This window comes from Pseudorasbora parva, chromosome 2, assembly GCF_024679245.1.
Source record: "Pseudorasbora parva isolate DD20220531a chromosome 2, ASM2467924v1, whole genome shotgun sequence".
In the NCBI taxonomy this organism is placed as follows: Eukaryota; Metazoa; Chordata; class Actinopteri; order Cypriniformes; family Gobionidae; genus Pseudorasbora; species Pseudorasbora parva.
The window spans coordinates 36,931,599-36,949,505 of NC_090173.1; the positions used below are offsets into that span (position 1 = coordinate 36,931,599).

Consider the following 17,907-nt stretch of genomic DNA (forward strand, 5'->3'; position numbering starts at 1 on the left):
CAGGTTGGAGCCAAACTCAAAGGGATAGCCAAAAATGGTCTATTTACTTGCACCTCAAGTTGTTCCAAACCTGTAATAATTCCTTTCTTCTGCTGAACACGATGAAAATATTAAGGATATGAGTAACCAATGAGTTGATGGACCCCAGTGGAGAGTGGAGAGAAATTATTACAGGTTTGGAACAACCAGAGACCAGATGGTATCAGAGGTAATAGCTGTGAGTGATTCTGACCTGAATGCAGATGGTTTGTAAGGGTCATAGCTAAACTCTAATCAAACGAACAATTGTGGTAATGTTCTTGTAGAAAAACATTTATTCAATCTAATGAACTTCAAATAAATGCATCAAGTCTGAGAGCAAACTATATACACAATATTACACTAATAAGAAGAATGTGGTAACTGAGGAAAAGAAAGCACTGAGAAATAAATCTGGCATTAGAGTTCCATGTGAAGGTTCTACCACACCAAATACGAAAAAAATAATATTATTATTATTCAAATTAAGAAATGTGATTTGTTGGGATTTTGGTGTATGATTGTGTCTGCCAGACTTTGAGGTAACATCACTCACTGAATTGATGAGGCTTCACTGATTGGATGGGACTGAGGTACAGCACAACACTTGACTCACTAATCATCTCTCAAAACTCAGAGATAATCATCTAGAGTAATCCTTGACAATGAGACAGAGGAAAATTGATTCAATCACACAATCATAGTCTACCCCCTGAAAGCAAGTGCCTTTTTGTATAAAAGCATGCATGCGTGAACATGAGGGAGTAAGATGGTGTATTCATAAGCTGCTTCTAGTCTGATCTTTTCTAAGAGGCTTAATCTTTCACACTCCCTCCTACGGTTACATTCATCTGAGACCACCCAGTCTTATCGGTGTAGACGTCCGACATGTGTGTGGTCAGGGAAGTTTGTGTGCAGGCCACTTTGACATAGACTGATGTAGGCTGTGTGCAGAAGAGTGCAGAGTGCAGTACAAAAATAGATTAAGACGGAGCCATAAATTCTCTGATCAAAGAAAGGAAATCAGGGAGAAAGAAAAAAGTTACAGCTCAGGATAGAGGCACCAACTTATGAAGAACTTTTGATAGGCCTATAAACATGAGAAATCACATGTATATCCATAGACGAATGGTTCTTACCATAGCAGTAATGCAGAAATAGGCTCTGGAGGTACAGTATGACGAGCCATGAAAGATTTATGGACACAAGTCTTAAGAACTGCATTCACTACTAAAATTCTGTTATTTGCTACTGGAGTCATTGAGTATTTGATAGGATGCGTTTAGAAGCTTTCTGTCTCTGCTCTTTAGAGAGTGAGCGGAGGGGCTTTCACTGCTCTTGTGTGCCCCAGGAGATGTAGTCGGGACGCGTGGCGGCGCTGTATTCATCCACAAGCTGCTGAACCACCTCGCGAGAGTTATCCAGCTCGTCAAAGTTGTCCTTGAATATGTCCTCCTTCCTGAACTGCTCGAGGAAGGCCTCTCTCTTCCTCAGCTTATCATACTGACGACAGGTGCGCTCAAACAACTAGGAGTGAGAGAGAGGAGAACAGAGATTTAGAGAGTCTGCTCAAAAGTTTCTCCCCCCATATTTTGACCAATGAATTTCCATGACTTTTCCAGTCATTTGTAGGCGTTAAAAATGAATCGTTTCTTCGACCTATTGCAATGCAGACGAGGATGATTTGGTATCGTACTCAGTAAAAGACCATAACTGGTTATAATGTATTGATTCTTTTCTGACATCATTTGTCACAGAGGGAGGCGAGGCGCCAGTGCGAGTAATTCAAAACGCTTTACTTTTAAAGCCAACATATGGGCACGTTTTGGCTTTAATGAACATCCCGGTAAGCACAAACTGGAGAACACACACGCTGTGTTTAAATAAAAGCTATCTGATTTATCAAAATGATTTCATTTGCACTTAGGCACACAAATGTATCTCTTCAACTCCCGCACTATATGCAGATTTAATGGAGTTCGCGTCACTGAAAACAACAGATATGAACTGCATTTTATTCAACATTTCAAATTCAAAATTCTATAAAACGCTCTCATATGTTTATTTTATTTTTTGCATTGTTGGGAGGAGTAAAATATACATGTGTGGTTTTCACAACAAAATGCATTTAGACTTTAGCTTTGGCTGTAAAGTGGCCCAGACCACCTCTTAAAGTGGCTTTTAGTATTTCCTTTTGTGTATTAATTCAAAATGCACCTGTTGTCTTCTGTGCCCAGACTTGAGTTTTGTTTGATAGATTTAAAAATTGTATACATGAGGATGCAGTTAGGGCTGGGACAACGCGTCGACGTCATCGATGACGTCGACGCAAAAAATACGTCGACGCAAAATATGCGCGTCGATTCGTCAGACTCAAAATAAAGATGGCGGCGCCGGAGAGTAGTAGCAACCATAGATGTACATAATAAAGTATATTATGTAATTAAGTATATTATTTATTATGTATATCTATGGTAGCAACACGAGTGGCTCCTCAGACTTTCAGAAGTGCAAGGCTTGCGGGTTGGCCACAGTCTATGGGGTTGGCGCGCGGTGCGCACGGAGCATCACAGGCATGCGCGCACGCGTTTTGTTGTCACGGCTACATAAACAAATTTCTGCACACAGGAAGACAGATGTTTTGGTAATATTTGATGTATTTTAATCACAAAAACAAACGTTTGCATCAAGTGAAAGCATCGGACACATTGACGTTACCTACATAATAAGCTGTTTTAAATTTAAAATGTTCAATGTCTAATCGCGCTGATGTGACCGAGGGTATCCATCCTCTAAGTGAGCAGTTTCATCCCAGGACTATTCCGGTTTTAAACGGAATATTGGCGCCCGTAAGGCACTCTACATGTAACTTTTTTCACTGTCATGCCGCGGATGCGCGTGGCGTTTCTGTTGCGGGTCAGCCACGGGGCTGTGTGGCGTTTTCTCTGCCTTTGCACACTAGAAGCGTGTCTGACGCGGCGCTGCTGCTGCTATTGATGCGGAGGGAAGCCCTATTCCTAATGTTAAACATAAATAGCCTACTGATACAGCAAAGAAAACGTCGGGAGTAGCCACATATCTATGGTATTGACGGCAAAATAGGCTACAGAATATTTCGTTCTGTATTGACAGTTGCAATATTTCAAAATCGATAATTGACGTTTTTTATTATTACAATTAGGCCTATATATTTGCATTTATGTAAACCTACAGACTTTCAAACATGAAAATGTAATTTAATAATATGTATTCGTGTCAAAATGATATATAAACATCTTTTCCTATTCTATTTTGCCCGGAGACGCTCCCAACACACGTGAAAAATAGGCGCTCTTCTATTTCCAGCATGCACGCGTTTTCCGCGCGTCACAGGCAGTGTACAAACTCCAACCTGTTAACATGTGAGCCGAAACAAAAACGGACACGCCACGCAGCCGAGACGCTCACGCTTGCAGTGTGTCCCCGGATTTGATTAACCAACTTGTTGATATTTAATCGATGGGCATAGCCTGTAGGCTGAGTTGCATACATAGAAAAATCGTGTAATATGTTTCTTTGTTGTTGTAGGTTAATACTTATTTATTTGTGTGTGTGTGTGTGTGTGTGTGTGTGTGTGTGTGTGTGTGTGTGTGTGTAGCCTACTTTATGTTTTGAAGGTTTTATTGAATGTATTGCTCTTGTATAGTCTTACTTTGGAATTTTAAGAGCAATAAACATATATTGCAATGTTAAGGAATTCGTTTTTTCATTCAGATAATTAAATCAACATGTATAAATTGCTATTAGGCAATTAATGGGGAGATAATCGGTAATCGAATCGAATCGTAACCGAATCGGACAGGAAAAATTAATCGTTAGATTAATCGATGCATCGAAAAAATAATCGCTAGATTAATCGTTTAAAAAATAATCGTTTATCCCAGCCCTAGATGCAGTGCATCATCAATGCATAGTGATGCTTCGCGATATCGAATTGAACCGAATCAATGGCATGATAATCGTAATCAAACAGAACTGTGAGACCAGTGTAGGTTCATGCCCTTAGTCATTTGTGATTACTCGATATCAGGGCCATCGCCACAGGGGGCATGAGGAAAGCCAGACTTTCCAGACTTTGGCCGGCAACGTTCAAATACCGTCTGGCTAGCATACTTCCCATAATGTTTACACGTTAGGTCAGTAGGCAGAGAGTAGGTGGTCTTTTGTGGCTATTCAAATGCATTTTCATCTACCTCTGGAAGTTGTCGAACATGGACAAAACGTTTTAGATCCTGTTTACCCCTGTATTTAGCGTCATCCGCTTGAAATTGAAAAATCGTACTGATCCCAAACTTAAAAAAAGTAAAAAGTAGTGGACATTCAACACAGATTCATACTGATAAACCTTTTTTGAGCAGTACATAAATGAAGGTCAGGGCTTACTGAAGAGATGCTGGTGTGATTAGCCATCATAAGCCCACTGACACGGTGAGCAGAGGGCAGGTAGGGAGATCTGCGGGACAGTGCCACCTGGATACTAGCTGGACCCCATGGGATGAAATTGGCTAACTTCCTCTCCCTGATTCTCTGCAGACTCTTATGGACCTGCAAGGACACATAAACACATGCTCAGATATGGCATACACGTATGGCTCAGAATGGGCTGTGTTTATCTAACAAGCTCACACCTGTGTGGGGTCCACCTCTCCCTGGATGATGTTGAGAATGGCGATGTAGCAATGATTGGTCTGGCGGTCTCTGCCTGTGGACACCATGACATTCTTAGGCTGCAGAAGTCTCCTCATCACATCAAGAACTGTAGTCTTCCTCACACTTGCAACCTCAAAAGAAGAAGAAAAAAATCTGTATGATTTCATTTAAGAAAAATATTAAAACCAAGATGAACAAAAAGGAAATAAATGAAATTAAATATACTATCAGTTTCAAATCAGTTTTAAGAAGTTTCAAATCAGTCACTTGTGAGGCTGCATTTTGGTTTGGCTGTTGTCTAAGAACATATATAGACTGCATACAGAAGCTTACAGTACTAGCCTTAAAAATCTTATTCGCATTTCTGCAAAGGAACTTTTTGCATAGTCCCATGTTTGAACAACTTACAGACTGATCGGTTGTCAGTGGTGTGTATCCGGTCATGAGGAAGTGGAGGCGAGGAGTGGGGATGAGGGACGCAATGAGACCAATCAGATCATTGTTCATATATCCAGGGTAACGGAGGGTTGTTGTGCTTGCTGACATTATGGTGGACACCTGTTAAGTAGAGGAACACTTGTCTTGACAGTCTAGGTGGATGGGTGACACAAAGAATGTGAATTCAAAATTCATACCATTTTAAATGTACATGGTTTTGTCTTGATTACTTGGGTGTGCTAATGGGTACACTTGAAACCTGTTGTGTATGTAAACGTGGCTGGTGTTCAAGACGACAATAGTCTGGACTGGTGAAACAGGTTCTCTTATAGCACTCTGGTCACCCTTTAGGGAAATCTATGCACTGCACTGTGAAAGTTGAGGTTCGCCATATGACACATTTCTATTAGAGGCGATGAAGACAGTGATGGGTGAGTCGATAAAGTGAACTGTTCACCTTAAAGCAGGGTGCTGTAAGAATGGGCGTATAAGGAGCAAAGCATAGATGAGCTCTGAATGGCAAGTCACTGGTTATCCTCATTAGAATGTGACACGACAGCATGTCAAGCTGCTGATTACAACTTTCAGAACAGGCAACTCCCCATCCTCCTGAAACTGTACCGTTTCAAATTTCCTTTAACATTTTGTGGTTAAGCTTATTCACTTTCTTGACAGCTATATATATATATATATATATATATATATATATATATATATATATATATATATATATATATATATATATATATATATATATATATATATATTTACCAAAATCGGGCTTTCATTTGTCTCATTACCTAAAAAACCATTGGCGGCTTTAAAGTTAGGTTGCTTTTCTGATGTCTCTGTTGTCTGAAATATGAAAATGCACATCTTATCGCAGGAGAGCTGCCAGCACCCAACTGTGATTAACATATTAAGGAGTGAATCTACTGTCACAACTTGAACCACACCAGGCCAGTCCCTCTCTGCCACAGGGAAGGGCTTTAAAATGAAAAGGACAAACTGGGTTGAAAGCCTCAGGATAGATTAATAGGCCCTGGATTTTCAACATTAAGATTTAATTGAAAAAATGGTGTCATGATGGGGACAGTTTAATTAGAGTGTGGGTGTGTTCATCCATTATGCTTGAAGATGCGTTTTAATGTGTTCCTTCTTTTCCCTTGATATGTGATGTATCTGAGCATGTATACGATCAGCAAAGTTACAAAGCTCAGTCACCCACAAAGGGATTTATTCTATCTAACACAGTTCCAGACCAGACCAACTCCAGATATTACTTTCTCAAGTGTCTGTTACAATGTAAACTATTAGCATAAAGGCTTACACAAAGCAAGAAGACAAGGATTCAGTCGATTGAAACATTGTCATGTTGCAGAGGCACTGTTTGTTTGGATAGGAAAGCAAAACCACTTGGTTTGGCCTTCCAAAAACATGGAATTACAAATTAGAGTGTAATATTAATTATACAGCTGTTCCTGAGCAGTACAATGCAAAAGTTTGCTTGTGCACAGCACATTTTACAGAGGATAGCTTCCTGAACACGGGAGAGTACAACATTTGCTATACAAAGGCTACTGTGAAATGTTCTGCTTGCAAAGTTGGTTCCAAATGATCGTCTTGATTATCCACTTTTTCAGAATCCGACTTGGGCTCGAAATGATACAGTAAAACTGACAACATTATTAACTTTATTTACAATTGTTTACAGCCTTGCAAGCCGGAGCTAGTAATTATGGTAAGGAGCGTTACATTTCCGACATACGCTTGAGGTGTTTGACCAATCACAATGCACTGGGTCTGTTGGCCAATCAGAGCACTCTGAACAGACTGGCAATAGAGGAGCGTCAATCATTTACAGTATGTGAAAAATTATGCATTTTTTTGAACATTAAAGCAAGTTAACCCATTATATTAACCCAATAAGCTAAATATTGAACTTAAAAATAGCATCATATGACCTCCTTTAATACAGTATGTAAAACACTGTAGACATAGGGCTGCACAGTCATATATTAGATAGTGACAGGCCTTATCTTAAAGACACCAAACTGAGTTATGAAAAAGCATTTTAGTAGTTTTTTTTAGTCCCTAGAAATTTAATTAAATCATTTTAATAAACTGCTCATAAGCTTTATGTCTTGCACATCAAATGAGAGAGCTGTTCATGTGCGCGCCACTGCTGCACAAACAAGAGGGTTTGACAGAGAACAGAGGAAGAGGAGGATAATAGCATCGTCATGAAATTATTTAACATATTTGTTTTAAATAATACAATATTGTTAAATGCTTTAAACGAATAATAGAAAATGGCATATGTTAAAAAAAAATCTGGTCTTCTCAGTCCATTCAATAAAAACATTTATTTAAAATTACCCAAGACCCGAGGCTACTAATAACAACCCCCCAAAAAGTCAACATTCATAATCACTTACTTCAGAAGGAAAACTGTTTTTACTGTACAAGTTTATCAGTCTTTGTCCCCCAAATAGAATGATCAGATGCAAGATGTCCTTTAAAACTCACCAGTTGGTTGATCTGAGAGAATGAGGGGTTCTGAATGTGCAGCCGGTCTGTGGCGATTCTGTTCAAAGCTGTGTTGTCCAGCACCACCTGAAATTGACATGGAGAGAATGAAAAGGAAAGACATTTGTTTAGTTCAGATTAGTTTTAAATAATAAAATATTGATAAATGCTGATTCATAACCGCACAAATCTTTATTTGAGGTTTGAAAACAAACGCGGAAGAGAAGACAATGCTGAATAAAGTCGTAGTTTTTGTTATTTTTGGATCAAAATGTATTTTCGATGCTTCAAGAGATTCTAATGAACTAACTGATGTCACATATGGACTACTTTGATGATGTTTTTATTCCCTTTCTGGACATGGACAGTATAGTGTGCTTACACTTGGATACGCTCTCGGACTAAATATAAAATATCTTAAACTGTGTTCTGAAGATGAACGGAGGTCTTACGGGTGTGGAACGACATTAGGGTGAGTCATTAATGACATACATTTCATTTTTGGGTGAGTTAACCCTTTAAAATATCTTATCTTATGTTCAGCAGAAGAAACTTATTTTGTGTTCAGTAGAAAGTGAACTATTCCTTTAAGTTTTTTGCAAACCTTACTGTAAAAAAGTACTACTGTAAATCAACCTACAGTAATTCAAATTCCAGCTAATGAACTGAGAGAAACACGTTTTTTAAAGGTATATTACACAATATTTATACAATATTTTCTGAACAGAAAGGATCAATGCATATTTTGTGCGACTAGATGTTTTCTCTTAAGAGTAAAAGGGATATTTCTCTTTATTACCTTTACAAACTTTTTGAGGCCTGAATGTTTTAGTGAAATGGACTTTCAAAGAAGGGACTGAAATCTCACCAAGTTTCATTAAAAATAAATTAATTTGTGTTTTAAAGGTGACCAAAGTCTTATGGGTTTGAGGGTGACTAAATTGCATTTTTTCATTTTGTGGCGAACTGTACTTTTAAATAAAAGTTAAGCTGGCATTAGTAAAGCCTCAGACTTGGATTTAAGTCTAGATCTGTATTTCCATCAAATAAAGACAGAAAGTCATCTACCTCTATTAACCTCATCATCTTTTAAGCTGACTCTCTGATCTGACATTATTTTAAAAGCCAGACACGAGAATGAAGCTAGCAGACAGCTGCAAGAAACACAATATGCATAAAACAGATCTTACCCTTTACTAATGACATTTGCTCCACTAAAGCTCAATCTATTCTGCACTGCAGCACTCACACATGAAGATTTGCTGGTGATATGAATAATGATGTATTTTGCTGGGGTGATCAAAACTATCAATAACTATAAAACTCAGGATGTGTTATTTTTCAAATAAATATCTGCTTAAATTGTCTGTTGATAGTTATCAGTCAGAAACCAGCAAGTTGACACATCTATAAACTTCCATTCCAGATGTACAGATATGACAGCACTATGCAAGGTTTATGGAATGAACTCAATAGCTTGGTCCATGTTAATAAGGAGGAAATGGAAGGAGAGATGTGGATAATCACATAAATAATATCCTCTTTTTCTCCAGCTGCTGGTGTGGGGATGGGGAATGAAAGCAGGAGAAAAAGAAAGAAGGTCTGTTTGGGGAGCTGGATTGTGTAACTGAGGAAATGTGCAGTTAAGAGTAGCAGGCTGTATATGAGAAGGGCTCTGTTTCAAATAGAAACACATTCATTTAAAATCTACAACCTAGGAGAGAGGGAGAGAGATGGAGAGAGAGGGAGATCACTATTTACAAAAATCTTAAAAAGAGAGAGAGAGAGAGAGAGAGAGAGAGAGAGAGAGAGAGAGAGAGGAGAGAGAGAGAGAGAGAGAGAGAGAGAGAGAGAGAGAGAGAGAGAGAGAGAGAGAGAGAGAGAGAGAGAGAGAGAGAAACACTTCCCAGATTCTAGGCCAGCTGAACAGGTTAACAGACAGTGTGTGTAAGTGTGCAAGTGTTCATTCACTCACCACACAATCTGCATTCTGGGTCAGTCTCTTTAGTGTCAGAAGAGAATTATATGGCTGTACGACAACATCACTCATCTCATCCTGGTTAGGAAAGACTGAGTAGGTCTGAACTAGTTTTTTAGGATACCTGAAAAAACAGAAAATAGCTGAACGTTTAAGGCACAAGAACACGCGCCCAGCTGAATGCCGCTGGTGCCCTTGAGGTTGCACACGCAATGGTATTAAACACATCCCTAAAGAGGGGTAATTACACCCGGTGATGGCTGCTGCCTGCATCTCTCTCTAATTACACTGACTGCCACCCAAACGCTTCATGACTGCAAGTCTAGACAAACAATGCAGAGGGTGTGGATCTACACTTTCAGGAGAGGGAGTTGTGCACTGCAAATATCAGTCAGAGCAGGGGGATACAAAGTCTTCTTGGGTCCTATAGAATGAATTGTTTTCGTACCTGTCGTTCAGTCGTTCCAGTAGGTAAGACCCTAGACCAGATCCTGTTCCCCCGGCAATAGAGTGGCAAAGCACAAACCCCTAAAAAGACAAAAACAGAATATTAAAAATACACACCAAATACACATACTTTTTTGTGTATGTGTACACACAAAAACAATTTAAGCCCTGGGGTTTGCCCTGGGGGTACGCAGATAAACATCACATTTTCATTTTTGGGTGAACTAACCCTTTAAGATGGCATATTCTTTTAAAACATATTTAAACCACATAAAGACAAAGCGTTTACAATACTGTTCAAAAGTTTAGGTCAGTATTTTGTTTAGTTTTTTTTTTTTTGAAAGACAGTAATACTGCAAAAAAACCTAAATATTTACATTTCATAATATTACTGCTTTTATCTTACTCACCCCGATCTTTTGAACAGTAGTGCAAGTCAAATAATTTAACTGAACTTTTAATTAATTGGAAAAAATTTAGCTGGAATATATGTTACTACTGAGCCAAAAATGAACAGCACCCCACCCCCTCCTACATTTTAAAAATCTGGGGAATTTTTGCCCTGAGCCTTGATTAATTTCAGACACTGTCACTCACCTTCAGCATAATATGGCGTACTCACACACATGCACACAACTAACCGACTTTTAACATCATTCTCCAAACCACTCCCTAACCTCCACTTACATACAAGTTATACACGCACACACCAGTAATTGTGGGTAATAAAGTGAACGACACAAATTACGCAGGGAGGCCAGAGTCTGTTGTTTTAATGGAGGAACATCTGTATCCTGTACATTAAGAGTGCAAAATAAGGTATAAAATAGCACGTTTGTTTAACTGTATGACAGATATACATACATATTAGCACAAAAATATAATATCTACTGTATATGTAGATTTATTTATACATAGTTCTTTGTAATTCAGCAATCTAAACAAGAGTAGACTGTAGAGCATTGTACAAAGGAATAAAGGAGGGAAAAAAGTGATGGAAAAAAATGAAAGTATGTCAAATGGTACGTCACTTTACCATCTGGAGATCATCAGAAAAAAGTTTTACTATGTTTAAAAATATAATCTGTTTAAACCCCCAAATTTTCTTAAAGTCAGCAAAAATAGTATTAATGAATGACACAGAATAAAAGGGTAAAAACTAACCCTTTCATAATACAGCCTTACTTTTAACCTTTACTTTAAAGTGATAGTTCAACCAAAAATGAAAATAACCCCATGATTTACTCACCCTCAAGCCATCCTAGGTCTATATGACTTTTATCTTTCAGACGAATACAATCAGTTATTTAAAAAAATGTCCTGGCTCTTCAAGCTTTATAATGGCAAGTGAATGGTAGCCCAAAATTGTGCATCCATCTATTATAAAAGTACCCCACACGCTCCGGGGGTTCATAAAGTCTTTCTGAACTGAATTGATGGGTTTGTGTAAGAAAAAATAAGTAATCTAAGTAAGATATTTAGCTTCCAGTAGACCGCCTTCCGAATTCAACTTGCATAGAAAGTGTAATGCCTTTCGCAGTTTAAAATGCTTACACTACGGCAATTTTTTCGTAAATTGAATATGGAAGGCAGTCCATTGGAAACTAGATATTTTACTTTACAACATGTTAAATATTAGGGGTGTAAGTTTGTGCTCTGTTTGAGATGAGTGTATGCTGCTTTTGCAAGGCTTTAAAGAAGAGCAAATGATACACTTTCATTAAGATTCAACACTGACCCTATCGGGACAGTGACAGTTCCATCAACTATCCCAAGCGGACAGTCTTTCACAAGCTCTGAAAGGTAATTTAAACGAGAGTGCATGCATTGGCGATAATCCATAGACTGACATTGTGTGAAAATGTGGAGTGTTAAAACAAATGTGTGGATGGATGCACTTTTTTGAGCTTTAAATTTTGGGCTTCCATTCACTGCCATTATAAAGCTTGGAAGAGCCAGGACATTTTTTTAATATACCTCTGATTGTATTTGTCTGAAAGAAGAGCGTCATTTTTGATGGCTTGATGGTAAGTCAGTTATGGGGTTATTTTCATTTTTGGGTGAATTATCCCTTTAAGACAAATTCAGCATTCATTTCAGAACTACATTTAATATTGTATGCTAAACACTTCTTGCAAAACAGAAAAGACAGACAAAGAAGTTTACAGTCAATAAGAGTCATACCTCAAGACTGTCACTGCCATCTGCCTCTCTGTCGATGATGTCAAAGATGTCCTCATGGATTTTTTCTCCCTGAAATGAACAAATATGTTGACAACGTTTTAATTCAAATACAAAACCTAAAGAAGTTGTCAAACATGACAATTTACTGTTTTAGCTTGTCCAGTATTTATGGCTAGTTGATATAATTTTTCCAAATAGTGACAGCTGTGCAATCATGTTCTTTGAGGTTTAAAAAAATATATATTTATAAAATAGTATAATTATTGTACGGTTATTATGCCGTTTTTATGGCCTCATTGTAAATAGAAGACTATAATGAGTCTGTATAGCCAGTATTAGTATCTGTTTTAAAATGTAATCGTTACACTATGGGGTCCAAACAAGTCAGTCCTGGAGGGCTACTGTCCTGCAGAGATTAGCCTCCAACTTGTCTCATTACACTAGCATGGAGGTTTCTAGTATGCTTAATGAGAACTTGTTTAGCTGGTTCAAGTAAGTTTAATTGGGGATTAAGCTAAACATTGCAGGACAGTGGCCCACCAGAAGCAGGACTGGACACACTTACACTATGTGAACGACAAAAAGTGGTTAACATAGTGAAAAATAAATGAAAACCAATTATGGAACTTAACATACAAGATACGTTTAATCTTAAATCTTGATTTAAAAAATTGACTGTACCTGAGAGAAGCCACTGGCCCAGTTGTTACCAGCTCCACCACCATGCTCCGACAGGTAGATGTTCTCCGGGTTGTACAGGTTGGCATACGGTGAGTTAAGGATGGTGTGGATGACTCTGGGCTCCAGGTCCAACAGCACAGCACGAGGGATGTAGTGTTCATCATCCGCCTGAAGGGGCGAAGCAATAGACAAAAGGATAAATGGAAACTGCATTTCCATTAGTGTCTCAATACTCGATACAAGAAAGACGATGAACCATTTTAGAAATGAGTAGCAGCTCAGGTTTACTCAAGGTGTGCAGTTTAGGCCTGCAAAATAATCTTAACAAGTCTTTGAATATGTAATAAATACAAACTTGCATAAAATGTGTGGCCAGACTGCTGCTGATGTTTTTAACAATTTATGCATTATTATAAAAGGATTACAGAATCAAGATGATATCTATTCTACAGTATAAATCTTATTTTACAGGTTATTTTTCTTTTTAAATATGTATTAATTATAAATATTATGTAAATGAAACATAAATTAAATTGCCAAATGTGTACTTTTCTAGATATCATTAATAAATAGCATTAATACAAGAAAATTACTATAATACTATGACTTACACGATCTGTGCATCTGTGACAATTCACATCATTAGAGGTGTGACATCAAAAACCTTTTTTAAGGAGAAATATAAGCAGCCCCTATGAAAACATTACGATTTCACTGCAGTTTCATTAAAATAAATTCTTTAGGCCTTTAATTAAAATCACCTCTTAATCTGAAAAATGGAACTAGGAGCTGCGTAATTTATTTTAAGTTTGTTTCGTTTCAGATAGTGAAAATGCCTCCCCACATAATGACTGCAGAAGAATAATGGACATTGCAAACATTGGAACATGGCTCCACCTGGTGGTAAACTATGTGAACCCACAATCAATGAATTTAAGACCCCAGGAACCGGAAGTAGCATGTGAGTTCTTTAGTGCTGTGACGCATTTCCAAGTGAAACAGAATATTGAGGGCAGGGTTTGACTACAGCGCTCCTCCTCTCCATCTCACGCTCATAGCAGACCAACGGTTGGAGGGGAGAGGTGAAACATTTTCAAACCTAAGCCGTCAAACTGCCGTCATCTGACAAGGAACATCGTTTCTAGACCGGAAGTTAAAAAATGTTTTTCTGTCTATGAATTTGCATATATTAATTGTTCACCCTAAGGCATGTAAAATTTACTAACACATTAAATAAGGTCTGGACTTTTTTTACTGTCATCATTTATTCACCCTCAAGTTGTTCCAAACCTTTATGAATTTATTTCTTCTGCGGAACACAAAATACGATATTTAGAAGAATATGGATACCCAAACAGTTAATTGGCACTCATATAGTATAGTATAGAGAAAAAAATATACTGTAGAAATCTATGAGGACCATAAACTGTTTGATTAATGATAATTCTTCAATACCTTTTTTTTGTGTTCAGCAGAAGTAATATATATATATATACACATACATACACACACACACACACAGGTCCTTCTCAAAAAATTAGCATATTGTGATAAAGTTGACTTTGGCATACAGCTCATGAAAACCCAAAATTCCTATCTCAAATAATTAACATATTTCATCCGACCAATAAAAGAAAACTGTTTTTAATACAAAAAAAGTCAACCTTCAAATAATTATGTTCAGTTATGCACTCAATACTTGGTCGGGAATCCTTTTGCAGAAATGACTGCTTCAATGCGGCGTGGCATGGAGGCGATCAGCCTGTGGCACTGCTGAGGTGTTATGGAGGCCCAGGATGCTTCGATAGCGGCCTTAAGCTCATCCAGAGTGTTGGGTCTTGCGTCTCTCAACTTTCTCTTCACAATATCCCACAGATTCTCTATGGGGTTCAGGTCAGGACAGTTGGCAGGCCAATTGAGCACAGTAATACCATGGTCAGTAAACCGTTTACCAGTGGTTTTGGCACTGTGAGCAGGTGCCAGGTCATGCTTCATCTTCATCTCCATAAAGCTTTTCAGCAGATGGAAGCATGAAGTGCTCCAAAATCTCCTGATAGCTAGCTGCATTGACCCTGCCCTTGATAAAACACAGTGGACCAACACCAGCAGCTGACATGGCACCCCAGACCATCACTGACTGTGGGTACTTGACACTGGACTTCAGGCATTTTGGCATTTCCTTCTCCCCAGTCTTCCTCCAGACTCTGGCACCTTGATTTCCGAATGACATGCAAAATTTGCTTTCATCCGAAAAAAGTACTTTGGACCACTGAGCAACAGTCCAGTCAGTGCTGCTTCTCTGTAGTCCAAAAGTGGCTTGACCTGGGGAATGCGGCACCTGTAGACCATTTCCTGCACACGTCTGTGCACGGTGGCTCTGGATGTTTATACTCCAGACTCAGTCCACTGCTTCCGCAGGTCCCCCAAGGTCTGGAATCGGTCCTTCACCACAATCTTCCTCAGGGTCCGGTCACCTTCTCGTCGTGCAGCGTTTTTTGCCACACTTTTTCCTTCCCACAGACTTCCCACTGAGGTGCCTTGATACAGCACTCTGGGAACAGCCTATTCGTTCAGAAATTTCTTTCTGTGTCTTACCCTCTCGCTTGAGGGTGTCAATGATGGCCTTCTGGACAGGGTCAGGTCGGCAGTCTTACCCATGATTGCGGTTTTGAGTAATGAACCAGGCTGGGAGTTTTTAAAAGCCTCAGGAATCTTTTGTATCTGCTGTAGCCCATCCGCCTCAATGCTGTGCATGCTGTGGCTTCACAAATGTTTTGCTGCATACCTCGGTTGTAACGAGTGGTTATTTCAGTCCAAGTGGCTCTTCTTTTAGCTTGAATCAGTTGGCCCATTCTTCTTTGACCTCTAGCATCAACAAGGCATTTTCACCCACAGGACTGCCGCATACAGGATGTTTTTCCCTTTTCACACCATTCTTTGTAAACCCTAGAAATGGTTGTGCGTGAAAATCCCAGTAACTGAGCAGATTGTGAAATACTCAGACTGGCCCGTCTGGCACCAACAACCATGCCACGCTCAAAATTGCTTAAATCACCTTTCTTACCCATTCTGACATTTAGTTTGTAGTTCAGGAGATTGTCTTGACTAGGACCACAGCCCTAAATACATTGAAGCAACTGCCATGTGATTGGTCGATTGGATAATAGCACATTATTTTTATACTCTTTTTGTTACTACACTTATTGTTTTGTGTATAATGCTTTTAAACTCAATTTTGCCAAATTAAATAAAACCTGTCCACACAGTTTAAGGTCTCAATCAGTATGTTGCTTGATGCCATGATGACACTGCAGGTGTATAAATAGAAACTCAATGGTTTATATAAAATGCTAAATAAAGTGTTTTTACTTTAAATCAGCATTCTTGATATGACGTGGTTATGGCTGATGATTGGCACATGGCTGAATGCATCCTCAGTTGGTATTTGTGTACCTGATAAAAAAAGACATCTTTCCGGTCAGTGCCCTCAGTGGCAAACTCCTCTACGATGCCCTCCGGGCTGATGCCATGCTCAGCACACAGCTGCTTCCAAAACTCAAAGCCAACTGCACAGAGAGACAATAAAAACAACTCAATTCAGTACATTAATGCAAGATGCATTAATTGAAGACTAATAATGTAATGGCTATTGTTTACATCACACGTTTGTTAGAAGTTACAGCAAGACTTGCAAAAATCAAATTATCAAATCAAGGATCATTTGGTGACCAAGTCTGACTCCTCTGACAGCATGAACCCCATCATTCTCAGAGTAAAATGATAAACGCAAAGGATAGCCCTCTAACAAAAACAACTATCAGTTGAAACTATCGTTTCAGCATTCAAAAACAAAGCAACTGGCCAGGTCAGTTACATTACAATTTGATGCCTTATAGTCATCTCCCACTGACATGACAATTATCAGTATTGATTAACGTTAGCAGACAAAAACAAAGAGAAGGCATTAATGAAAGACGTATTGATTTCTTTATTGGATCCAATAAAGCCCCATTGTCATACTAACTTTATTTGTTAACTGTAATTTTAAAGCTGTCCAGACTGATAGCTAGCAAGCTAACTGTGTAACGTTATAGATATGGCAATCTTATTAGCAAGCAGATCGTTAAAAAGTAAACGGCTCACTCTGATTCCCGCACTGTCCCAGCTGCAGGGTGATGATTTCTCGAGGCATGCTATCCTGTTATTTCAACTGTATAATCGGTAAAGTTGAGAGATGTGCTGCTGTCAGTCAATCACAATCCCTGTGCGTGTTCCCGCTCCAGCAGCAACGGCCTAACGTAGGAGACGTGCGCATGCGCAGACTCCGACCACGCTACACGTTCACATTTTGAAGGCCAGCAAACGTGAACGGATCAATATTTGTTAAAATGTACCGAAAGAACTCTTTATCGAAAAGAGCGAAAAAGAGATATACACAGAATACAGAAAGAACAGGCGTAGAAAACAGTACTGACGTAATGCATGACGTACTACGTATGCGAAAATATTCAACAACATCAAGGCTGCGCGTCAGTTACGCAAACAGATTTGCTTACAGAGTAGAAAATCCAGGCCAGGTTTAAATTGCTTGTTTTTTTGTTTTGTGTTTTGTGTTAAATTCCCCCTTGTCTCGTGACAAATACTCACAAAGGGGGAAAAATATGTATTGATAACTGTAATTATTCGCCTATATCAAAACTGTTTGATGCCAAATAAGGACTAATATGACAAATATTATGATCTCACTGAGAGTGAAACGCTTTCTTGTATTAAAAAAAAGAAAGAAAGAAAAGAAAGTGTTTCACTCCCAGTGAGATCATAATATTTGGGAGTGTACCCCACCTACTCTGTCTATTATTTATTGTGTGTGTGTGTGTGTGTGTGTGTGTGTGTGTGTGTGTGTGTGTGTGTGTGTGTGTGTGTGTGTGTGTGTGTGTGTGTTC

The 17,907-nt window shown here is 38.7% G+C and overlaps 1 protein-coding gene across 3 annotated transcripts; it reads right to left on the minus strand.

Moving 5' to 3' along the window:
• Positions 1 to 291: 291 nt before the first annotated feature.
• Positions 292 to 17,412, minus strand: tubg1 (tubulin, gamma 1). 3 transcript variants are annotated; one of them, XM_067418813.1, is made up of 11 exons: positions 17,108 to 17,400; positions 16,418 to 16,530; positions 12,960 to 13,132; positions 12,284 to 12,348; positions 10,101 to 10,180; positions 9,650 to 9,776; positions 7,675 to 7,761; positions 5,116 to 5,265; positions 4,686 to 4,838; positions 4,441 to 4,602; positions 292 to 1,545 (listed from the first exon to the last, which is right to left on the minus strand). In XM_067418813.1, the coding sequence occupies exons 2-11, from the start codon at positions 16,432 to 16,434 to the stop codon at positions 1,348 to 1,350; spliced, it is 1,212 nt and encodes a 403-aa protein (XP_067274914.1). In that variant the 5' UTR covers positions 16,435 to 16,530; positions 17,108 to 17,400; the 3' UTR covers positions 292 to 1,347. The 3 variants fall into 3 exon arrangements, with proteins under 3 accessions (XP_067274914.1, XP_067274913.1, XP_067274915.1); XM_067418812.1 differs by having other exon boundaries at positions 12,284 to 12,352; positions 12,965 to 13,132; positions 17,108 to 17,398; XM_067418814.1 differs by lacking the exons at positions 292 to 1,545; positions 4,441 to 4,602; positions 4,686 to 4,838; positions 5,116 to 5,265 and adding an exon at positions 5,277 to 5,751 and having other exon boundaries at positions 7,671 to 7,761; positions 12,284 to 12,352; positions 12,965 to 13,132; positions 17,108 to 17,412.
• Positions 17,413 to 17,907: the final 495 nt, after the last annotated feature.